Here is a 25,046-nt window from a genome sequence, read left to right as displayed (position 1 = left end):
AGACACTTACCAAACTTATTTTCTCTTATTATCATCAGATTATAAACTCATATCTTACAAAATAAACAGGAATAAAATGTATTCATAAAAAAATATTTATTAGTATAACAAACAAGCAGATATTCAGCCCATGATCGAGGAATTATGAAAAAATATTCCGATAATTAAGTATATAAAAGATGAGGAGACAATGAAGAAGACGATGTCAGGAAGAGGAAGAGGATCACTGGGAGATTCTGAGAAGCTGCATCTCAACCTGGAGCTGTGGCCTCTCCTGTCTCAAACAATAAAAAATAAATAATTACAAAAAAGTTCACACTGCACGTAAGAAGCCAATCAAAGGAAAGAATATATTTCACAAACACCAATATTTTTCTTAATATAAATTTACAAACAAAAACAATTTGGAGGAAGGGAATATTAGTAGTTGATATTGGAAGAAAACACTGCAGCAAACTTTAGAAAATAATATCTTCAGAAGTATCAAAATCTCCAGAGAAAAATATTATATTCTGATACATGTATCAAAAGGCACATATAGAAACACATGAAACACTTCATATCACACTTGGAGCCGCTACGAACAGATAACAGGCAGCGGAAAATGACAGTGTGACATGCCGAGATCAGTTATTGGGGAAGACACACTCCACCCGCCCGCTGACCCTGGAGTCGCCTGGCCCCTTTAGGGGAGCTACGCTGCTCCAAAAACTCCAGAGCACATTTCAAAGAAGCCTAATTTTGGATAAACTAAGTGCATTGATGAAGATAAAAAAGTCTTGAAACAACTTTCTGTGACAAATTAATGGTGTACTTACTTCTATTTACCACTGCTGCTGGTGCAGTGCAATGGAGGCCATCTTGCCCAGGTCCGGAGATGAGAAAGGTATCAAAGACAAATGTCAATGGGAGGTACAGCTGCAGGCTAGTGTGGAAAGTAACGCCTCCGTGCTCTGGCCTTTCAAAATAAAAAAACTAAGCTAAAAACTCAGGGTAGCCAATTTTCTCGTTTGACCAGATGTCCAGTATTTGTTTTTCCAGTATTACTTAAACTGACTTGCATTTGGCAGAGAATACTACTGTAGCACTATGATGTGGCATAAATACTGTAAGTGCTACCATAAAATAGGAAGTCGTGGGTTAAGAAAGAGCAGAACACTGGGAGGGAATAGCGTAGTTTATTCAACCTTCATTTTATCCGAACAGAACCCGTCTTGGGCCCTCCTAAAAAACACCAACAGTGAAGAAGGAAACAGCTTCTCTTAAAGGTACAGCACAATTCTTTGAAAAGGAAAAATAAATCATCTCACACCACAGTATATAGCGTGTAAGCTGGACAGAGAGATCTTTCGGGTCAGACCAATTTTAAAAAATTTAAATCTTTGAAAATCGTAATTGAGCGCTCGTTATCTGTTATCCAATTTTGGTTTAATAAACAAAAACAAAAAAGCGAGTCTATTTTTGTTTTATTCCTTTTTTCATTTCAAACGAAAAACCGAACTGCCTGAAAATACACGGACTCGGTCGTAATCCGATTTCTCATTTTGGTTTCATAAACGAAAAATGGGTCTATTTTTGTTTTTTAATTTTTCATTTCTCTTGTAAAAACAAACTGCCTGAAAATACATGGACTGGTAAGTTACCTGCTTACATAGCTATATGTAGCTACATATAGCTATGTACATGTGGCTTTATGTACTTTTGGCAAGTCTTAATGCCTGCTGAATGACAGATTTAATATATTTACTGATGTAAACCTATCACCATATTCAAAATTTCACATTTTTGCTTTGTGCTTTTGCGCACTTTTGTCCCAGAAACCTAAGGGACACTTAGCCTTCCAACAAATTGGAAACAAGGAGTTTAACTCAGCCCTATGATGAACTGGTGACCTGTCTAGGGTGACCCCACCTCTCGCCCGTTGACCGCTGGAGATGGGCACCTGCACCCCTTGCAATCCCAGTAGGGATAAGCGCGTTAGAAAATGGATGGATGGAGTTTAACTCAGCTCAGCCCATGTTGTACAACATCTACTTTGATCATTTCTCTGTTGTTCTTACTGTAGAAGCTAGGAGGCAGCATGCGGCCTTGGAAACGTGTCTTCAGTGTGCTTCGCCATCACTCCCTTTTCCTTTACAAAGACAAGCGTGAAGCTGTGCTGCATGGCGCCGGGGCAGGCAGCAGCCAGGATGAACATCCACCAGTCAGTATTCGAGGCTGCCTGATTGACATTGCCTACAGTGGAACCAAACGAAAGCACACCCTGAGGCTGACCACGCAGGACTTCTGTGAGTACCTGCTGCAGGCTGAAGACCAGGACGACATGCTGGCATGGATCAGGGTCATCAGAGAGAACAGCAAATCAGAAAATGAGGTTAGAAGGAAATCTAGTTGGTGCACCACAGGTTTCACAAATGTATCCTGAAATCATTTTGGTTGTCCTTCTTTTCTAGGAGATTGGACAAGTTCTAATCAACAAGAAGCTGAATGACTACAGAAAACACAGGTCAGTGTGCTCCATTATATTTAGCCAAAAGTCTTCCTCATCTGTATTACCTAATCAAGTCCCTCCAGGCTGGAAGCTTGTCACAAACTCTAATTTGATCTTCACCTTATACCTGAAGCCTTAACCTATATTGGAGTCATCTTTTTGTCTGCTGTAGATGCACAGGTCAAAGGTCAGAATCCTTTGGAGCACAAAATGTATTCAGCAACTCAGGCTGATAACAGCCTCATCCCTTCACATGGACACTTTGGAGAATCGAAATGCAGGCAAAAACTATGACCATCACACTTACCAGAGAGGAGGAGCGTGACCTTTTGTGAAAAACCTTTTATTAAAAGTGAAGAGGAGGTGTTGTAGCAGCACACCCCTCCACCTTTTTCTCTATCTACTTCTTCTTCTGAGGGTGAGACAAGCTACCATTATTAGTTACACTTATCATAATCATATTTTGAGTTAATACAGGCTTTCTTCTGAAAAGAAAACAGAAATCATCCCTTATTTTATTTATTTGAAACCAAAGTTGCTGTTGTTCATTCTTGCAAGTAAAACAATATTAATGTACTGTGGAGAATTATCATTCTTTATGCTAAGTTTTTGATGTATGAGGTTGAAGAAGAGTCAGTGAGTTGAATTCATGAATTCCATTTATTAATACCAAAATACAGCTGGTCCATTCTGACATGTCCAGGCGCGTTAAACCAGGGAAAGAACTAAAACATGCACAATGCCAGCCCTCGAGGACTGACATTGGGCACCCCTGATCTAAGCTATGCCCTAAAGAGGGCGTTCCCTAGTGTGTCATATATTCTTTAACCCTAGCTTTTAGGGCATTTCCTATCATTTCCTTTAGCTTTAGCTTTGCAACTAGCTAAAAGAGATAGTGACGCACAGAATTATTTATTCTCGACAATACATATTTTGCTTTGGGTATTATTCAATTACTCAATATGTTTAGACTTCATTCTTTAAGACTTCCATGCATTGAAATAAGGAATAGTCTCAACTATTTTTATAAATCTGCAGGCTAGAAACTTACTTAATCTTTTTTTCAGGAAGCCTGTTGTTCCTCTTTCATGGCTTGGCAACACTCTCTGCCTGACTATGACTTATGATTACATATAAAAAGAACTAGAACTGCAAGCAGTTATAATGGGTTCCTCGCCCGACCCAGCAGGTCCTTCCCCATGCACTGCCCCCCAGTGCAAAGCCTCCCTGCTTAAACCTCCCCACGCACTTCCCGTCAGCGTCGACTGAATCTGCAGTTTTTTAGGAGTTTTTTTTGTTGCCATGAAAGGTTTCAAATTCAGGAATCCTGGAAATAAATGTACTGTTCCACCCAATATGATCCAACATCCTGTATTGATGTTCACTGTAATATGTAAACTGTGTCTTGTATAACTTCTTTCACAGAACAGGCTGATGTGAAGAAGATTTAATGCCAAAAATGCGAAACTGAGACGAGACAAAGCACAGTAAAATACTTGGTATACAAGTAAAATACTTGGTACACAAAACATATAAACATTACTTTATATAGATATGACGGCTTATATGGTTCAGTTAATCTTTAATTTCCCCATAGATAAAGTTAGACAAATTCAGACATGTTATTGGCCAACATAAATGTGGATTTGGCTTCATTATGTGCCCAGATAGAATTACTAAGCTATGGTGGGAATATGTTACCATATAAGAAAAAAAGAATAAACAAATCAAGAAAGCACTGTAAATCAATGTACTGAAAAAGAACCATAATAAGTCATTGTAATATGATACATGCAGGTAGCACTGCATCTATCCACTACATTTATTTAGATGTCCTAAATCAGGGGTGCCCAAATTGGGTCCTGGAGGGCCGGCATCCTGCATGTTTTGTTCTCTCCCTGGTGGTACCAACAACCTTTTCAGCAGGTCAGTGTTCTTCTTAGGCCTCTAATCATTTGATCCAGGTGCTTTAAACCAGGGAGAGACTAAAACATGCAGGATGCCGGCCCTCGGTGACCCACTTTGGGCACCACTGTCCTAAATGCTTCATATGGGCCAGATAATTAGATTTAGCACTTTTGTGTGGTCAAAAAGAACTACTGCACTATGGGGTGAAGATGTTTCTCTACAAGAAAAAAATCAACAAATCACTAAACAAATGTATCAAAAACCTTTTAAGTTATTATAATATGATACATGCAGGCAGCAGTGCATTTATCCAAATCATACCACGACCTAAGAGATGGTATATGTGGCCAAATAGGAAGACTAAAAGTATGAAGACCAATAGGATATCAAAAGTTGTTAAATGAACAAAAGATGTGGTTATTCTGAGTGAAAATCTGCAGGCATCCAGCTTGTCTTTTGTAGTTCAATAAGTTTTGCACAATTTCCAATTTGTTTGTTTCTGTCAGGTACACAAATAAACTTAGAATCATTAGCAAAATCTGTACTATATACGCATTAATCTTCTGCCATCAACTTAGAAACAGATCAGTCCAATAATGAGCAAACTAAATTAGACAACTTAGTAGCTTAGATATAGAATAGAATAGAATAGAATAGAAGTACTTTATTCATCCCAGCAGGGAAATTACTTCGCAGTTACAGCATAGAGACAAGACACAATAACAACTACCACTGAGTAGTAGTTGTAGATAAAATAAAAATAAAAAATAAAATATAAAATGCTATAAATTGTAAAAAAATATGAAATGCTGTTAATATAAAAAGCAACTTAAGAGCAGTCCTTGCAAAGATTAAAAAAAAATGCAGATATGTATATGTAAATATATGTGCAGCAAGTGTGCCACAGTGCAGTTGTGCAAAATCGGACTGATTAGTGCAGAACAATGATTTAGCTTTTATTGTACAGTGAGATGGCATGAGGCAGGAAGGATTTCCTGTATCTGTCCCTACGACAGCGGAGCTGGAGCAGTCTATGTGAGAAGGTGCTCCGCTGTCTGTCCACTATGTGGTGGAGAGGGTGCTGTTTATTGTCCATAATAGACAGAACCTTCTTCAGTGTCCTCCTCTCCACCACAGTTTCCAGGGACTCCAGCCTTAGTCCCAGTACAGAGCCAGCTTTCCTGATGATTTTGTCTAGTCTATTAGAGTCACTGGCTCTGATGCTGCTTCCCCAACACACAGCAGCAAAGAAGATGGCACCGGCAACAACACTGTGATAAAAGGTCTCCAACATCTTGTTGGAGACACTTTGAAGGATCTCAGCTTCCTTAAAAAATAGAGTCTGCTCATCCCCTTCTTGCACACAGCGTCAGTGTTAGATGCCCAGTCCAGTCTGTTGCTGATTACAACTCCCAGGTGTTTGTAATCCTCCACCTCCTCCACCACTTCCCCTTTGATCTTCAGTGGCCGTGAAGATGTCTTCTTTCTTCTGAAGTCAATCACCATCTCTCTGGTCTTACTAATGTTGAGCTTCAGGTGATTCTGCTCAGACCACTCCACAAAGCCGTCCACCAGTGTCCTGTACTCCCCCTCCCCTCCATCCCCTATACACCCGACAACCGCTGAGTCATCAGAAAACTTCTGTAGGTGACATGATTCAGAGTTGTACTGGAAATCAGTGGTGTACAAGGTGAAGAGAAAGGGAGAAAGCACAGTTCCCTGTGGAGCTCCTGCATCACTGACCACCACATCAGACAGGACACTGCCCAGACGGACAAACTGTGGCCTGCCTGTCAAGTAGTCAGTAACTGAGATCACTGAGTCTTTGACACTCAGTGACACTCCGCAGCTTCTCACCCAGTAGCAGAGGCTGAATGGTGTTGAAGGCACTGGAGAAATCAAAGAATGTGATTCTCACAGTGTCCCCTCCACCATCCAGGTGCGAAAGTGCTCGTTGCAGCAGGAAGATGACGGCATCGTCAACTCCTAAGTGGGGCTGGTAGTCAAAATGCAGGGGGTCTAGAAATGTCCTCACCCTAGGCCTCAGCTGGGCCAGGACCAGTCTCTCCATGACCTTCATCACATGAGATGTGAGAGCAACTGGTCTGTAGTCCTCTGGGTCAGATGGCCTTGGCTTCTTGGGAACAGGAACCACATGTGATGTCTTCCACCGCAGCGGGACTCTCTCCAGCCTCAAGCTCAGGTTGTACATGTGTGCCAGTACAGGGCACAGATGGCCGGAGCAGGTCTTCAGGATCCGTGGTGTAATGCCATCAGGTCCTGCAGCCTTCCCCTGGTGTAATCGCTCCAACTGTCTCTTAACCTGGCCTGTAGTCACCGTTAGCTGGGAGTAGGTGTTGTTGTCTGCAGTGGAGATGGGGGAGGAGGGGGGATGGGGGGCTGAAGGAGAGGTGGTGTGCAGGAGAATGCCGGTAGGTGGTTTGAACAGCTTGGGGCAGTGTGGATGTGTGGGGGGATGGTGGTGGTAGGGGAATAGCAGGAGATGAGCTAAACCTGTTGAACCTCCTGCCAGATAAAGTAGACGATTAACTCTAACCCTTAAACAATACTCATATCTCCATAAATCTACCATTAAGTTCTCCCCACATTTATTATGTAAACATTCAATATCTTGTAAAGGATTAGATAAATACAATACAACTTGATCATTAGTCATTTTAAACTACAAAATAAAAAACTTAGACTTAGACTGACTTTATTGTCATTTTGCATGCACAGGGTGTATACAGAACGAAATTTTGTTGCATACGGCTCAGGACAATGTTTTGAGGTTCCAATGTTGTGAGGTTACTCCAGATAAAATAAAATACAGTATAAAATATGAATATAAACATGAATATAAAATATAAAGTGCAGGATTGACAGTAACATGGAAGTTATTTAGCTATGTATATGTGCAAGGTATGAAGTGGAGACCAGTTATTGAGTGCAGTCCAGTTAAGAGTTCAGCAGTCTGATGGCAAGTGGGAAAAAGCTGTTTCGGAACCTGGTGGACCTGCACCGGATGCTGCGGAACCTCTTTCCAAAGGGCAGCAGGGAGAACAGTCCATGGTGGGGGTGTGAGGGGTCACTGACGATGTTTCGGCCTCAGGACACGCAGCGCTGGGATGAAATGTCCTGAATGGAGGGAAGGGGGGCCCCGATGATCCTCTCTGCTGTCCGCACCACTCTCCTCACGTTCTTCCAGTCGGAGGCGCTGCAGCCTCCCCACCACACAGAGGCAGCTGGTCAGAATGGTGACCAGCTGCCTCTATGGTGCTTCTGTAGAACGTCTTGAGGATGGGCGGGGGCAGGTGTGCTCGTCTCATCCTCTGCAGGAAATACAAGCGTTTCTGTGCCCTCTTGACCAGAGACGTGGTGTTCACAGTCCAGGTGAGGTCGTTTGTGATGTGCACCCCCAGGAATTTGGTGCTGCTGACCACCTCCACAGCCGAGCTGTTGATGAGCAGTGGAGCGTGGCTGGGCCTGTTCTTCCTGAAGTCGACGATCATCTCCTTCGTTTTGTCAACGTTCAGGATCAGGCTGTTGTCTCTGCACCAGTCCACCAGCTGCTCCACTTCCTCTCTGTAGTCCAGGTCGTTGTCGTCTCTGATGAGGCCCACCACCGTTGTGTCGTCCACGAACTTCACGATGTGATTGGTGGCGAACCTGGGGACGCAGTCGTGTGTCATCAGAGTGAACAGCAGAGGGCTCAGGACGCAGCCCTGAGAGGAGCCTGTGCTGAGGGTGATGACATCGGAGGTGTGTTGTCCGATCCGGACTGACTGAGGTCTGTCGGTGAGGAAGTCTAGCAGCCAGTTGCACAGGGGGGTGCTGAAGCCCAGGTGTCCCAGTTTTTCTGCCAGATGCTGTGGGATGATTGTGTTGAACGCTGAGCTGAAGTCCAGGAACAATATCCGCACATGAGTGTTCTTCTCCTCCAAGTGAGCCAGGCTCAGGTGTAGGGCGGAGGAGATGGCGTCCTCAGTGGAGCGGTTTCGGCGGTAGGCAAACTGGAACGGGTCGAATGTGGAGGGGAGTCTGGAGACAATGTGTTCTTTTACCAGCCTTTCAAAGCACTTCATCATGATGGGAGTCAGTGCCACAGGCCGGTAATCGTTGAAAGAGGTGACTTGAGGTTTCTTTGGCACCGGAATGATGGAGGCAGTTTTGAGACAGGCTGGCACTGTGGCTTGGTCCAGTGAGGTGTTAAAAATGTCTGTTAGGACACCAGCCAGCTGACCTGCGCATTCCCTGAACACCCGCCCAGGTATGTTGTCGGGGCCTGGGGCCTTCCGTGGGTTGACTCTTTTCAGAGTCTTCAACACATCGGCTGTGTCCAGGCAGAGTACCTCCTCTTCCTGGTGGGGAACAGTTTTCTTTGCCGGAGTACTGTTCAGTGCCTCGAACCTCCCAAAGCAGTTATTGAGTCCATTTAGAAAGTCAGCATCAACTTCACCCACTGGGGGGGAGGATGGATTGTAATCTGTGATCGCCTTTATGCCTTGCCACATACTTCTGGTGTTGCTGGTGTCGTGGAAGAACTCCTGTATTTTTTGACTGTGGGTTCGCTTTGCTAACCTGATAGCACGGTTCAAGTTGGCTCTTGCTGTCCTCAGTGCCTCCTTGTCGCCAGACTTGAAGGCTGAGTTCCGTGCTTTCAGCATTTCCTGTACCTCCTCAGTCATCCAGGGTTTTTGGTTGGCCCGGGTGATAATGTTCTTAGTGATGCTGACGTCCTCTGCGCACTTGTTGATGTAGGCTGAAACAGTCATGGCGTACTCGTCGATGTTGATCTGGTTGTTGTAAGTGGCTGCTGCCTTGAACATCTCCAAGTTAGAGCACTCAAAACAGTCCTGAAGTGCCTCCATGGCCCCCTCAGTCCACACTATCACCTGCCTCACTGTAGGTTTTGTTCTGATCAGCAGGGGTTTGTATGCAGGAATTAGCATGACAGTAAACTCCCTGGGCAGGTAGAATGGTCTGCAGTTAACAGTTAGAAGCTCGATGTCCGGGGAGCAGTAACTGGTGACATTCATGGCATTTTTACACCAGTTGTTGTTGATGTAAATACATAGCCCCCCTCCTCGGGTTTTACCGCTGAGAGCGCTGCTCCTGTCTGCGCGGAATGTAGCGAGCCCCTCCAGGCTAACAACGTTGTCCGGTATGGACGAGTTGAGCCATGTCTCCGTCAGAATGAGAGCGCAGCAGTTCCTCAACTCTCTCTTTGAAGACAGCTCTAGTTGCAGATGGTCTATTTTGTTGTCCAGAGGGCGGACGTTGGAGAGGATGATGGACGGAAGCGGCAATCTGTGGGGGTTAGCATTTATCTTAGCTGTTAGTCCACTACAACAGCCGCGCTTCCGTTGCCGGTCGCACCGCCTTCGCTTTTTCCTCCTCCGACTAGTGCTGCTATGCGAGTCCGCTGCGCTGTGGGCCACTGGGCCTTGCTTCCGTAGCACTCCGAGATCACGTAAACACTCCAGAGTAGTCGTATTTATGAGTCCAAAATCACTTGATGATCGTAATTCCAGCAGACGCTGGCGATCATATGCTAACTTACTGAGTGGATGCAAAGTTTGTAGCGTTTTAGGCGGCGTATTTTGCTCAAATACTCGCAAGTTGTCAAGAGCCCATGCAGCCGCAGCCATACAGGGCACCGCCATCGTGGTAAAAAACACTTTAATGTTGTTTAATTACGGGTTGCCGCACAAAGCTATCTTGAGCAGCTTTAAACCACCTGAAACTACTAAACAGTCTGTTTAACTTCCTCACGGTCCTCATGCACTCAATTTCTGTGTTATCTTGCTACTCTGGAAAGTTCCAGATTTTTGAGGCCTTCTTCTTTTTCTTTCTCTTTTAATTTTTTTTAGCGGATGACAACCAACTTAAGGTGCATTTACCACACCTACTGGACTGGAGTGAGGTCATCAATGATATTCAGAGGGAATTTAATAATACACACCTCAATGGTGTGCATGAGTATGCAAATTCACACCCATACACACTCATAAATACATGGATGTACAGTACAGACCAAACGTTTGGACACAACTGTGTGTCCAAACTTTTGGTCTGTACTCAGTTCAGACCAAAAGTTTGGACACACCTTCTCATTGAATTCAATGAGAAAGTGTGTCCAAACTTTTGGAAACTGACTGTTTCCATCCTGCAGGAATAATCCTTGTCTCCCAAATCTTGCTCAACAAGATGGGGGCGCGCATAGACGCAGCGGCTTTGTGCTCACCGACTCGTAGTTCGTCTTTTCCACTTTGCTCGGCTAAAAACACCTACAACCGACAAAATCTACTGGCCATTGGTCAAGCAATCGGGGGAAGTCTGTCACAGGAGCTTTTCCGTGTCCACAACAACATTCCGGTCGATATTGCACGGACACCGGGCTCTCCCTGGATTACAATCCCAGTATCTACGACAAGGCGACGGCACAGAGATCGTAAACAAAAGAGGGGGTGTCGCAGCAGCGTGTTAGTGAGGCTCAGGAAACAGCCACACAAACCACCGCTACAAAGCATTTTTCTCTCCAACGTGAGGTCTCTTGCTAACAAACTGGACTAATGGAAGCTGTGGATTGCAACTGACAACCTCATCCAGGAATGCTGCATTCTGTTGATCACGGAGACGTGGTTAAATCCAACCATACCGTACCCGGAGATCAAGCTAGCAGGCTACACAGCACACCGACAGGACCGATCAGCGAGCTCCGGTAAGAAAAGAGGAGGTGGACTATGTGTTTATGTAAATAACAGCTGGTGTACGAACTCCACAGTAGTTGTTAGCCACTGTTCTCCCGGCGTGGCGTTCTTCACAATTAAATGCAGACCCCGATACCTCCCACGTGAGTTTAACGCCATTCTACTCACTGCGGTTTACATAGCACCGAATGCTAACGCTAGGTCGGCCGTGGGACTCCTGCATGATACTATCAGCAACAACCAGAACAAGTACCCCGAGGCTGTTCACATCGTCTCTGGGGACTTTAATCATGCTGATCTGAAATCAGTCCTCCCCAAATTCCATCAACACGTAACGTGCACAACCAGGGGTGATAAAACTGTGGACAAGCTGTACACAAACATCAGACAAGCATACAGGGCTAAACCCTTAGTACACCTTGGCCAGTCTGATCACGTGTCCCTGCTACTGATCCCTGCTTACACTCCCCTGCGGAAACATGTCCCCATTACAATCCAGACTGTCACCATCTGGCCTGAGGATGCCTCTCACCAACTACAGGACTGCTTTCAGAGAACTGACTGGGAGGTTTTTGCACATCAGGACCTGGAGAACTGCACCTCAGCAGTCAGGTTCTGCACAGACAATGTCACCAGGAACAGACTCATGAGGATCTATCCAAATAGGAAACCCTGGATGACTAAGGAGGTCCGGGGCCTCTTGAAAGCCAGGAACGCTGCTTTCAGGTCTGGGGACAAAGCACGCTACAGTTCTGCCAGAGCCAACCTGAGAAGAGGCATCTGCCAAGCTAAGGCATCATACAGAGGGAGAATAGAGAAGCAGCTAAGGAGCAACAACACCAGGCAGGTGTGGCAGGGTGTTCAGCACATTACAAGCTACAGATCCAGCAACCAGCCATGCATGGAGGGAACCACTTCCCTGGCAGAGGAGATGAATATCTTCTTTGCCCGCTTTGAGGCGGCACCTACCACAGCTCCATCACAGCTGCCTGTCCACAGCAGCTCTGCTCTCACAGTAGAGGGTTAGGGTTAGGGTAGGTAGTGAGGTGAGGCAGGTGATGAGGAAGGTGAACCCAAGGAAGGCTGCGGGACCTGATGGTGTGTCGGGACGGGTGCTCAAAGACTGTGTAGACCAACTGGCTGGAATCTTCACAAAGATTTTTAACCAGTCCCTGTCTCAAGCCACTGTCCCTCCCTGCCTAAAGTCCTCTAGCATTGTCCCCCTACCGAAAAGAACCAACATCAACACCCTGAACGACTAGCGCCCAGTGGCACTGACACCGATCATCATGAAGTGCTTCGAGAGACTGGTGCGGAGTCACATCCTTGCTGGCCTGCCTGCTGAGCTGGACCCTCTCCAATTTGCCTACAAAGCAAAGAGGTCCACAGAGGACACTGTATCCACCGCACTTCATGCTGCCCTGACCCACTTAGAGAAGCAGGGGAGCTACGTCAGAATGCTCTTTGTGGACTTCAGCTCAGCATTTAATACCATACTTCCCCAACGTCTGGTGTCCAAGCTAGTAAACCTTGGGCTCCCATCAGCCACCTGCAGTTGGATCCTGGACTTCCTAACAGGTCGCTCCCAGAGGGTCAGACCCCACACCTCCACTGCTCTGAGCCTGAACACCGGATCGCCACAGGGTTGCGTGCTCAGCCCACTTCTCTACACCCTCTACACTCATGACTGTGTCTCCAACCACCTCAGCAACAAGATCATAAAGTTTGCAGATGACACGACTGTTGTTGGTCTCATCTCAGGCGGGAAGGGGGAGCTGGAGTACAGGGATGAGGTGAGGCGGCTGTCAGAGTGGTGCAAAGTCAATAACCTGTTCCTCAACACCTCCAAAACAAAGGAGCTGGTGATCGACTTCAGGAAGAACAAAACGGACATCCAGCCTCTCACCATCAGTGGGACCTGTGTGGAGAGGGTCCCAGTGTTCAGGTTTCTGGGCATGGAGTTGGAGGACAAGCTAACCTGGAGCACCAACACCAAGGAGCTGTTGAAGAAGGCACAGCAGAGACTGTACTTTCTGAGAATACTCAAGAAGAACCGTCTCCCCTCAGACCTACTGCAGACCTTCTATCACTGCTCCATAGAGAGTGTGCTCACGTACGGTCTGTGTGTCTGGTACGGCAGCAGCACATCTGCGGACAAGAAGGCGCTCCAGAGGGTTGTTAGGGCAGCAGAGAGAACCATAGGCTGCCCCCTCCCCACTATGGAACAGATTTACACTTCCAGGCTCCACAAGAAAGTTTTGGACATTTTAAATGACTCTTCACACCCTGGCCATGGTCTCTTCCAGCTGCTGCCATCAGGCAAAAGATACAGAGCAATAAAAACCAGGACGAATCGCCTAAAAAACAGTTTTTACCCGATGGCAATCATGGCACTAAATTCAAAGGCATAAGAACTTCTGCTCTTGACACCACTTTGTTATAAATGTAGATTCTGTTGCGACACCTCCAGGCACTGAAACCATCTTCTGATGTCTAAGTTTATTTCTCATTTTGTACAATTCATTTCTTTATCTTGGTGTATTACGTATATATACATAACCTGCATTTTAACTCGAGTCGGGCAAATCTCAATCTCGTTGTAATCTTTGATGACAATGACAAATAAATCTTATCTTATCTTATCTAAAAAATCCTCTTCTCTCAAAAGAGGTTACTGAGGAGGCTGTTATGTGTGGGACAGCAAGCTGTCCGAAACTTTCTGGATGCATATGCACAACTATCAGCAGGCTCTTCTTATCCAGCTTGTTGATGGTGGAACAGATGGCCTCAGTCTGGTATCTTTTGTTTATCTTTGCATGCAGGTTTTTTCTTACTAATGTAGCAAAGATAAGTCCAGCTATCTAACAGAGCATAGAAAAGACTTGTTGATTTCCTGTTCAAAGTCACTCACTCAGTCCTTTCTCATGGTTGTTGGATGATGTGTGTGCCCAGTAACAGTCTAATGGAGATGCTATGGTGCAACCAGGATCCCAGCAGAAACCTCATAGTTGGTAGCTCGCAGAGTAAGTCAAAGCATTTCCCTCAGGATTAGTTTTCTCTTTCATGCAGATAAGGTTAGATAGACAAATAATTTGCTGTAACGACCCCTAAAGGCAAAAACTGAAAGAAAAAGAAGGTATTTCCTCTTTCATATAAATTTCTAGTTTCAACAGTGGAAATTCCACCAGACGTGTTGCAGGTGGCCCCTTTGGCTAAGTTTCCATAAGAGACATTTCAGATGCCATCACAGAATGACGCTGTGTCCTTTTGTTTCTGTCCTGTTTGTAGCCTGACAGGCAACAAGCCGGATTCCTCCCCCAGAGCCCATCGCATGGTGCCTGACTTCCTCCTGGCTAAAACAGACAATACTTCAGGGAACCGAACCTCAAGAGCTGGTGGGTGTCAGGTCTCAATAAGAAAACTAGAGGCAAAGCAGTGGCAATCAGTAATTACCTGGGTTTTATTCAGTCTAAATACTGTGACAAACTGTTGCAGACCATGAGCTGTTATCCAGAAAGCAAAAATATTTGATCTAATATTTCTTTGTGCTTTCAGATGACAACAAGGCCCTGTGGGGTATCAACCTCATGAAGAAAACAAAGAAACCAGGCTGTCCTAAAGCCTTTGGGGTGAGACTGGAGGACTGCCAGCCAGCTGTTAACCATAAAGTAAGCCAAGCAAGCATGCTAGAACAAAAAACAACAGAATATTGCAAGTGAATAGATAGTGTCCGTAGAATTGCAGGCCCATAATTTCAGCCTTACATCAGAAAATAATTTTAATTACTCTCCTGTACTATTTAGTATTGACAGAACTACTGATAGTTCAGCTCAACTTCAACAGGTTAATGATTAAACCTTCAGGAGATTAATTTCAAAACTGAGAAAAAATTTGTTGTTAGGAATTAGTATATTGTGTTGTTATGAATTAGTGGTACATTCCTAAAAGTCAGACCAGGAGGACCAGGCAGTGTGGGAGGAGATTACTTCCTAAAAAGAGAGCAAAGGTCAGAGACAACTGATCAGAACCTTCTACAGTTATTACATCATCAACTGATGTCAATGTCAATTTTGGATAAATACATTGTAAAACTCACATGCAGTCTACAATTCACCACATTTTGCCTTTATTTCCTGAGATATATGCAGTTCGTTTATGGCAAGTCACTTTCAAGCATAACTCTTAAAAAGAGTTCTACGGTTGGGAAGATTAAAGAGAGCATGATACATTTTCAAACGCCACTCACAGGAGTCAGGACCTGTTAGGATTTCTATAAAGAAGGGAGATGACGAAGAGTGATTATTACTGCCTAATTCGCCTAAATTTAAAACTATTAAAGTAAGAAAAAATGTGAAGGTCAGTACATGATAGTGAAGCAATTACTGTAAAATCAGCATCTCACATTAGTCAATGTGACATGCTGGTATTTTCAATAGATGATATAGATATATACCTGTTCAGTAGATGGTATAGATATACCATCTATTGAATGGTAGATGGTATATCTACCATTCAGTAGAATGAATGTTAGATATTTCATTCATCCATACCATCTATACCAGGGGTCTCAAACTCCAGTCCTCGAGGGCCACTGTCCTGCAGTTTTTAGATGTGCCACAGGTACAAAACACTGGAATGAAATGGCTTAATTACCTCCTCCTTGTGTAGATCAGTTCTCCAGGATCTTGCTAATGACCTAATTATTCTATTCAGGTGTGGTGCAGCAGAGGCACATCTAAAAGTTGCAGGACAGCGGCCCTCGAGGACTGGAGTTTGAGACCCCTGATCTATACCATCAATGGTATAGATATAGCATCTATGGTATAGATAAACCATCTACTGAAATTAAAGATTCTTGAAATCACTACTTGACCACATAGCAACAGGAAGAAAAATCCTTTTTAATATATGGAGGGAATATTAATGTCGGTTAATACCCAAATAATAAACTAATACAAAGAGAATTGATATGCCTTCTAAAATTTATTAGAGAATGACAAATGTATGGATATATATATAAAAAGATTTTAATTACTATTCTGCAAGTCATCAAATAGACTATTTCACTGTAAACATACAAGATAACTATAGAATACAGAAATGCAGCATTGGAACAACAATGAAGAGCTGTGCAATCAGATGAAAGACAGTCTCTCTATGCCAGTGTTTCTCGCACTTTTTCATGCTGACGACCACTTGTCCCATTTAGCAAACACTTGCAGACCACCTAATTTGTAATTACCCCTGCAATAACACAACATCTTAATATATACTACCTGTAATTAAAATATTAGTTTCTTAACTCATTTTTGTTCCTCCTAATGTGAAGGGTGTCTCTGTTTTATAAATGTAACCTTCCACAATAAAACCAAGAATAAGTCTACTCAACTCAGGGTGTAGAATCTGAGTTATTTACAGATTCTGAATTTGTGGATTGTAAGCTTTCCAGTTATAGAAAATACATGGAAATCAAAAAAGTTATTTACTACAAGTCTGTGCAATAATAACATTTTAGGGCTATTGAAATTTTTTTTTAATTTCGTTTTGCCAAAGCAACTCATTCTGAATTTCAGCCAGTAGATAGCCCAACAAAATTTTATTACAATGCAGTTGGTCAGTGTGAGACGCAGCACTGTTAACCGCCTTGTCACCATCTTATTGCATTCAGCATTGCCGCAAACATAGATCTGGGTGAATGCAGCATGCATCATATTAGTGTTCAAAATCAAAAGTTCTGCAACTCACCCTGATAAACTTTCTACCAGTATCTTTAGGTTTTCTTTCCCGGTCTTAAGTCATTTATCCATTATTCTTAAACACAGTTCTTTGTCAGGCTAACTGTGGCGTCGCACTTTGAGCTTACGTCTCAGCAAATAAACGGTTGTTTACATGCAGTACGTCACAGACCAGTAGGGGGTGCCCGTGGACCACCACTTTGTAGGGTACCAGAGTTTGACAAAAACCGGTCTATGCTGAAGAAAAAGTTGGCTAATTTGAAAAAAAAGTTTCTTATTCTGACTCACTAATTTTTCTTTTTCAACAACTGCCACTGCTCTGCTTCCCAAAACACTCTTACCAAGGACTTGGCATGATGGAAAGTTTTCATAAAATATCAACTTGGGAATGACATCAACTACTTCACAAAAGTGGAGAGTGATACATCTCAGAAGCTTATTTACATTTGCTTTTTGATTTTCTTACTGAAGGAAAATGCGGTTATTTATAATAACTCTTCATTCAAACAGGTAAACATAGAGACTTGTGAACAGAGAAAGAGAATCTTTTTATGATCATTTAAGGGATACACTTGAAAGTGGTTGTGGTTCCAAGAAGTAGAGACATTTTCCTGTCCACAGTTTGTCCCTCTGATTGTTGAAATATTCTGCGGTGTGGTGGAGTCCTCTGGTCTGGAGTACACTGGGATCTACCGCGTGCCTGGAAACAATGCCATGGTGTCAAGTCTGCAGGAACACCTCAACAAGGGCCTGGACATCAACACTGCTGAAGAGGTTTGGAGAGCTCTCATTTTCTTAGACTTTTGATGGGACATGCTGCCTTTAGGGTCACAGATTTGATTTGGATAATTCTGCCTCCTTTCGTCTCTTTACAGAGATGGCAAGATCTGAATGTTATCAGCAGCCTGCTGAAATCATTCTTCAGAAAACTGCCAGAGCCTCTGTTCACTGACGGTGAGTCTGGGTGTCCTGAGCCTCATTCTTCACTCTGCAGACATCTACAGCATGAAAGCAGCTGTTGTCACTGAGTTTTTCACCTTTAAGAAGAGGATTGCTGTTTTTTGTACACAGACAAATATAACAGCTTCATTGATGCCAACCGGATAGAAGTTGCTGATGAGAGACTGAAGACCATGAAAAAACTGGTGCGCTCTCAAGATGTGGACAGCTTTCCTTTTAAAATCTGCTGTGATAAAACCAGATGACATTCCTAACATTCATCCCTCGGCTCGTTTCAGATCCATGACCTCCCAGATTATTATTACCATACCCTTAAGTTCCTGGTGAGTCACTTGAAGATGGTGGCAGACCACTCTGAAAAGAACAAGGTGAGCATTGTGCCCCCTGATATCGACTGAGCATTTCTACTGAAACCCAGCATTTTGTCACTGATGGAGTTCTGTCTTATTCCAGATGGAGCCAAGAAACCTAGCTCTGGTGTTTGGTCCCACTCTGGTGAGGACGTCAGAGGACAATATGACTGACATGGTCACCCACATGCCCGACCGTTATAAAATAGTGGAAACACTCATCCTTCATGTAAGAGTGACCACCTACAACCTCAGAAGCTCCAGCAGAACCTTGACCTGCATTGACATTGTGCTGCTTTGATTTTACAGCATGACTGGTTCTTCTGCGATGGTGAGCTGGATCAGGACAATATGGTGAGTTTGCCCCCCCCATGTCCCCTTGGAAAATTCATAACAGGAAAATGTATCCAGGTTTACATTTATTTGGGGGATGTGTGTTTGTAGGTTCCTGAGGGTAAGCGGGACATTCAACCTGTCCCTAACATCAATCACCTGCTGTCAAACATTGGCAGGCCAGGCATGCCTGGGGATGCTTCAGGTGAGGAGGACCAAGCAATCCAAGCTTTCTGTGCTTCATTTACAGCTTTTTCAGTTCACATTAGAAGTGGACAAACCATCTAATCTCAGACTGTCAAATACAGTGAGCACTGAGACTTTAGATGAAACCGCCTTACAGAATTGCTTCATAAAGCAGGCATACCTGGTACCACACTGCAAAGACACTAAATCTGACCAAGTACTTTTATCTACTTTCTAGTGTAAGATTCTCTGCACATTTAAAATATGACAAAACTACCTTACAAGAATTTTTTTCAGCAAGACATAACAACTTGTTTTAACTCAATAATTCCTTAATATTGATGAAAATGTACTAGTTCCACTGGCAGATTTTTTTCACTTATAGTAAGAAGACCCCCTGATTACACTCTCCAGGGCAGACCCTGGGCTCCAGCCAGTCTATCACTCAGGAAACAAATCTTAATGCAATGAGTGTGTTCTCTAACAATTTGATTGGAATATGGAGAACTTTGGTTAAAAAAAAACTGTGTATTACATTATTGAAAATGTTTATGTCAGTAGATTATATATTTCATAAACATTTGTATTTGTTGCCTAACTGACTTGGAAATGTCTGATCTGGTTTTGTTGTGGAGTTGGAGCTCTGTAAAACATGAAGACTTATCCATCACACCAGATAGTGTGGTTAGTGTTTGAGGGTCTTAGAGGTCTTCCGAGGTGCAGTAGACTCCACCTTCAGGTATCAGTGGGTAGAGGTTGGTTAATGTTTTGGTTGGATGTCATGGCAGTGTCGAACTGGGCCTGAACGAAGCTTTGGAGCAGCTCATGGGAATATGAAGCAGGACTGACCTCACATGACTACATGGTTCTGCTCATGCTGGACTTGCAGAGGCATCACTGTATGTTTCTTCAGTGTATGTTTCTTCCAACAGCGTCTCCACATGGAAACTGCACCTAACCAGCTAGACAGTCAGCCACAACCAGGCCTTGTAGCAGGAGAACCTGGACCTTCTGTCTGACTGCTGTGTTCCTTCAGAATATCACAGACAAGTCCAGTGAGATGGGGGCAGAGGGGTTATTCACAGCAGAACCACCTTCAGGCTTCAGCCGGAGTGTGATCAGCTCACAGGGTTAGCTCCAGATCCAGCATGCTCAGGTTGCACAGTGCTCCCCTTCATGCTGCTGCTACCAATCTGGTGACAGAGTGCTGATCAGGATCCTTCCCAGTGGAAAGCCCAAACTGATGGTGGAGACCAAGAAACTTCCATATTTCTGGTTCAACAAGATACAATAATGGAACATGGCAGAAGCAGCATTGTGGCATGAGCACAGTGGGTAGTGGGGTTAAGGAACATGGTGGGATCACAAGAGAACACCTTGCGGTGTCATCATTCCCCTCATTCAAGAACTGTTCCACATTTCTCCCAATCCAGCCACGTTTATACATCATGGAGTCGGGCTTGCCTTTGGTCTAAAGAGGGAATAAGAGTAATCAATTAGCACTATGTATATGCTGAACTTAGAGCAGCATATACAGCACCCCAAAATCTGAATAAAATAAGCACCCCCTGCAGTCTGGTTGATGTGCCAGCATGGTTCAGGGTCTTCATGTCTGCTCAGATGACCAGTGAAAGCTTGATGCTCCCAGATCTACTGCTAAAGTCAGTCAACATTCAGCATTTCAAACTTTCTCTCTCCTGAACCTTCTGCTCTCCTTTGCTCTAGCTCAGACCCTGGATCGCCCTCTTCGGTAGGACCAGGTCTTCAAACTACAGCATATGTGCGTGTGTGGTGTGTGTTTGGGTGTGGTGCCCCTCTGTCATCCTCTTGTTTTTCCTGCCATCATTTCTGTCTTTCTGTCAGACAACACAAACCATTGTGTCGATAACCTCCAGGTGACTCATTAATAAAGATAAATAATCCGACACTAAGAGTTTTCCAGAAAGTTGGGTTGTAGATTTGTTATCATTTTAAATCACTTTGCAAAACTTGGTTCTAACACACATCTTCCTTTCTTTGGGTAGATTCCACCGCCAGTGACTCAATTAAACTGAAGGTAAAGAGAAGGATACTACTGTGATATTCATTTTTTATATTCTGTAAATAAGGATGAAATGCCTGATTTCTAGTCTGGGGTTTCATCTTTTCAGATTTCTTCCACTTCCAAGAAAGATTTGAATGCCAGGGACTTCCTTCCCAAGTCCATCATCTCTGCTGTGACCCGCAAACGTAAAAAATGCCTCAGCACCCATCTAGCAGTCAGCAGCGGCGATGAGGACTCTGAGCATGAACTGGTCAAAAACACAAGCTACGGAGAGAGAGATGAAGGTCCCCTTGATGGAAGGGGACCGCAAGAACCGGTCCAGGGGGAACATACCTGCTCCAAAAAAGAAAAAAGACATGGAGTGGAACATGTGCAGACATCTGAAGAAGGAAAAGGAGAAGAAGAAAGAGCTGTGAGGAAGGGAGCAGACGGGGGGGGAGGTTCTTTCCTTGGTTCTCAGCAGAGCCACGGCAAATACCCAAAACCTCCAGCAGCAACAAGCCCACCATCACATACCAAGATTCCGAGCGACGTCAAAGAACGCCCCAGCGTTCCATTCTGGATCTCCCCCAGCTGCCCCCCCTCTTTGCAGACCTCCAGTTGCCTTACAGAGTGGAGTCAGGCAGCCAGTACAGGCAGGCCTGCTAGGACCAGGGCCACCTCCATTAACCTGGAGCTGGGCCGGGGCCAGGAGATTGGCAGAGGTCAGAGATCAGATGGGGTAAAGGTGATCAGAGCTGGGGAAGTGCTAGCAGCTCAGTGTGGATTTCTTCAACAGAGATCCGTCACAGCAGGCTCAGCTCAACATCCCTTTTCTGCCTTCTCCTCTACTTCAGGATGGACTGATCAGCGATCCTCCTCTGTGGTGTTAAGGTTGGCTCCAGATTCTCAAGCCAGGAGGAGAGCATGGCGTCGCCACACTGTGGTCATTTAAGCCAACTTTTAATTCTACTAAAACAGAAAAGTTTACTCGCCAACATCTTCTCAACTGTTTGTCTCTCAAACTGTGATGGTGTGCCCCTTTGTACGCATCCGTATCTCATGCCTCAAAAATCAGACTTTTACTAGCTGTTAAAATGTTGTAAATATAAGAACAGAATATCTTAATTTATTTAACAAGCAAAAAGCTAAAAATGTGTGTTAAAAACAAAGTCTATCTTAGCTACTTACTTAGGGAAGCGGAAAAACTGGCCTACTGATCACATGCAGTAATAAATTGTTCATCATTGCAGTGAGCAGTTTTCTACAGCCAGAGGTTGATAGGCTTTTACTCCCCATCCAGTGCTCCATATGGGACCCTTACCATTGGGAGAGAGCAGAGGCCAAGCAGAACCACAGCCAAATCTCCCAACTCTGACTCCCCAGGTGGTTTTCCAAGTTTTGACCTTCCAGCCCTCAGCTGTAGTTTATTAATAATTAGATGAATCTGACCCAAACTTTTCTGCCAAGACAACTTGATCTCTGCGCCCTTCTTGATGTACTATGATTGTGCAGAGGCCTGTTTTGTATTTGTTGCCTAAGTCTTTCCTAACCTTTGTATATGAAACATATAATTTATTAAATTATTTGTTTTGGACATGATTTGGTTTGTTGTCATTTAGATTGGAACTGAGAAGCAAGAGTGAAATGAAGGCTGGAATGTGTTTAAGATTAGTTGCTGCACAGGTTTCAGTTTGAGCTTTGTTCTTGGGTTATAGCGCATGTTGGGGTCTTAATAAAATTATTTGCAGTCCTGAGCAGTATAAACCTAACCTAACCCTAACCCTGAAAGCATTTAGAGTTCTTTATGCTGTATCCGAGACATTTGTGGGAATTTCTAATTGAACCTAAAAGCCGAGCGGAGGACGCAGCACCACCCCTGCCCCGGCCTGCAGTGGGCTGACAGTGTAGAACCGCTGGGGGAGACGGGGCGTCTCGGTCTCGCTACCGATAGGACGACCACGGGCTGGGACTGAGAGCGGGGCGGAGAGCCCCGAAACGCCCGTGCCGGGGCCGACGGGGGCCCTCCATGGCAAGCTACGAGTGCTGTTCGGTCGGGTGTACGTGTGTGGTGGTGGTGGTGTATGTATGGAAAGGTCAAACCTGGAGCTCAGACCTCCAACGGGCACTTGGGACAACCGTGAAGCCGCCCACAGCGCACCGAATTCGGCCTCAGCCTGGTCCACCTTTGACTGTGCTTCCTCGCTTCCACGGAGCTCAGAACCGATCCAGAGAGGCGCCAGGCCCATCAGAAGGACCGAGGACACTCACCGGACCGGCCAGAGCCCACAGCGTTACTGCCTCAGAGATCCAGAGAGGGTTAGGGTTTGGGGACTGAGTCAACCTTCCAGCCGGAAGGTTAGGGTAAGGGTTAGGGTTGGGGTAGGGTTAGGGGTTGGGGTTTGGGTTCAGGGTCAAAGGTCAGAGGTCCAAAAAATTGAACCTCCTTCCTTCTCCCCCTCACCCTCTTCCCCTTCCCCTTATGTGCACGGGCCATCCTGTCAGGAGTCCACCAGGTGGAGCCTACCTCTCATTCAGACCCTTTGGGATCCGTGTATCCAGCCTGTGGATCCAGATTCTTTCAGCCCTTCTCCTCTGGGCTGAAGACCAGGCTGGGTTACATTCCAGCACCAGGGCTGAAACTGCATCCCAGCCATGGCGTATAAAATGCTGCACTAAAGGTACGTGTGTTTTTTTGTGTTTTTGAATGTTATGTCTGTGCTGGGTAAAACGAGTAAGGACACTGTTACTCGTTTCACCCACATAACTGATTTTACAAATTAGACAGGTTATTAAATAAACACAATTTTTTGATTTGGGGTTTCCTGATTGGTCTGATTTGAAAATTGTGTTGTTGAATCTGTTCTGTACCCAGTGCAGCTGCTTGAAGAATCCACTCTGACCTTTGACCTTTGGTGTCTTCAAAGGTTTGACCTCAGCACGGACGAGGAAATCCCTCAGGTTTTTATTCCTTTTGTAGGCCGCAATTATTTTGTAATTTGGGAGCAAAGAAGTGTCAGATTGGAATTTAGTGAAATTCTGTTTAACATTGTAAACAAATTGTCCTGCTGAGGAGGAGAATGTTGTGATCAGAGGGATCATCGGAGATGAATCGGGGGGTCTGGACTCAAGGAAGTTTTTCCTGCCTGCTCTCAGGAAAGACCTGGAATATCCTCTCTTACGAAGAGCAGAAAACAGAGTTCTAGTTGCCTCCTCAAAGTCTGTTTTCTGTGTGCAAATCCTATGAAATCTGAGGAGTTGTGATTTGATTAAGCCAGCATAAGTGTGCTTTGGATGGTGACTGGTTTTAAATAGCAGAGCATGTGTGTCTGTGGGTTTAAAGAAAACTTTAATATCTAATTTGTGTGTTGTATCAAAATTTGGTCCTTTATATGTGGTAGTGTCCAGAAAGTCGACCGCTTTAACGCTGGTAGTGGACTTTACTGTGATAGATGGGTTATGTGTATTCAGGTGCTGGAGGAATTCCTGAAATTCTGCTTCAGAATGAGTCCAAACCCCCCAGATGTCATCCAGGTACCGATAGTAGTGCAGGGGTGCCCTCCTGCACGTACTAAGAGCACCGGTCTCCCACTCGGCCATGAAAATGTTGGCATAGGCCGGTGCAAATCTCTTACCCATGGCCGTGCCTTTAACCTGGAGGAAGAATTGGCCATCAAAAACAAAATCATTTCTTTTTAAATTAATCTCTAATAATTGAATGAGTTCACGATCTGGCCTCCTCGAATCTGGATATTTCAAAAATACGTTCTTAATGCAATTGATTCCTTCATCTATGTCAATATTAGTGTACAAACTGTCGATGTCAATTGTAAATAGAATAGAGTCCTGAGGTAGAGAAATTAATTTAATTTTTTCTACAAAATCATAAGTGTCTTTGATATAACTTTGGTGCCGAATTGATAGGGGATATAAATAATGATCAATAAACTCCGCTGTGTGGTAGGTTTCGCTCCCGCAGTCGGAGACAATAGGTCTGCCGGGAGGGATCTCATGGGGTTTGCTCCATTTTTCCGGCTCCTTGTGGATTTTCGGGAGGAGATAAAACCTCCTGGCTCTAGGTTCAGGGGAGCCACGCAGGTAAGATTTTTGTTTTGCATTGATAAATTTCTTTTTATGTAGATTGTCTAAAATTTTGGTTACAAGGGGGGCCGTATTGTTATAAATTGGAGAGTCTAATTTTTTGTAATATGTTTCATTATATAATTGTTTGTATCCCTCCCACAGATACTGCTCCCTGTCCATAATCACTATGGAGCTGCCTTTATCGGCAGGTTTTATAATAATATTTTTATTGATCATTATTTCTTTTAGTGCTTTTGTTTCTTC

The 25,046-nt window shown here is 44.3% G+C and overlaps 1 protein-coding gene across 5 annotated transcripts in view; it reads left to right on the top strand.

The window, feature by feature from the left end:
* The window catches only part of LOC114150370 (rho GTPase-activating protein 23-like), a 108,983-nt gene extending 86,682 nt beyond the window's left edge, over positions 1 to 22,301 (top strand). For all 5 annotated transcript variants that reach the window (XM_028026739.1, XM_028026738.1, XM_028026736.1 and 2 more), the window contains exons 11-23: positions 2,066 to 2,374; positions 2,454 to 2,506; positions 14,401 to 14,507; positions 14,668 to 14,780; positions 17,469 to 17,621; positions 17,723 to 17,801; positions 17,919 to 17,992; positions 18,086 to 18,175; positions 18,261 to 18,386; positions 18,467 to 18,511; positions 18,602 to 18,695; positions 20,701 to 20,732; positions 20,827 to 22,301. In XM_028026739.1, the coding sequence (XP_027882540.1) occupies positions 2,066 to 2,374; positions 2,454 to 2,506; positions 14,401 to 14,507; positions 14,668 to 14,780; positions 17,469 to 17,621; positions 17,723 to 17,801; positions 17,919 to 17,992; positions 18,086 to 18,175; positions 18,261 to 18,386; positions 18,467 to 18,511; positions 18,602 to 18,695; positions 20,701 to 20,732; positions 20,827 to 21,654 (2,103 nt within the window). In that variant the 3' untranslated portion in view covers positions 21,655 to 22,301. The remainder of the gene's footprint in view (positions 1 to 2,065; positions 2,375 to 2,453; positions 2,507 to 14,400; positions 14,508 to 14,667; positions 14,781 to 17,468; positions 17,622 to 17,722; positions 17,802 to 17,918; positions 17,993 to 18,085; positions 18,176 to 18,260; positions 18,387 to 18,466; positions 18,512 to 18,601; positions 18,696 to 20,700; positions 20,733 to 20,826) is intronic.
* Positions 22,302 to 25,046: the final 2,745 nt, after the last annotated feature.

The sequence above is a fragment of the Xiphophorus couchianus genome, chromosome 9, assembly GCF_001444195.1.
Source record: "Xiphophorus couchianus chromosome 9, X_couchianus-1.0, whole genome shotgun sequence".
NCBI lineage: Eukaryota > Metazoa > Chordata > Actinopteri > Cyprinodontiformes > Poeciliidae > Xiphophorus > Xiphophorus couchianus.
Note: the sequence above shows the minus strand (reverse complement) of the source record. Positions and strands in the feature narration are given on the sequence as shown.